General features: G+C 66.2%; 1 protein-coding gene across 1 annotated transcript in view; it reads left to right on the top strand.

Annotated features, from left to right (window-relative positions):
* Window positions 1-216, top strand: part of EMH_0029090 (uncharacterized protein) — a gene marked incomplete at both ends in the record, with an annotated part of 10,330 nt that overhangs the window by 4,226 nt on the left and 5,888 nt on the right. Inside the window, one exon of the mRNA XM_013494244.1 lies at window positions 1-194. Coding sequence (XP_013349698.1) covers window positions 1-194 — 194 coding nt within the window. The remainder of the gene's footprint in view (window positions 195-216) is intronic.

A 216-nucleotide genomic window follows, 5' to 3' on the forward strand; every position in this document is an offset into this window, starting at 1 on the left:
AGCAGCAGCAGCAGCAGCAGCAGCAGCAGCTGCAGGCCTTCAGCGCTCTTGCCAGTCCCAGGAGTCCTCGGCCCGCTCGGTTCCCTGCTGAGGCAGCAGCAGCAGCAGCAGCTGCTGCTGCTGCTGCTGCAGCACAGCAGCACAAGCTGCTGCAGGCAGCACCAGCAGAAGTAGAGAGCCTCGTGCATGCGGTGGTGCAGGCGGTGCTGCAGCAGC

This window comes from Eimeria mitis, genomic scaffold, assembly GCF_000499745.2.
Source record: "Eimeria mitis Houghton genomic scaffold, Emh_scaff1087, whole genome shotgun sequence".
NCBI lineage: Eukaryota > Apicomplexa > Conoidasida > Eucoccidiorida > Eimeriidae > Eimeria > Eimeria mitis.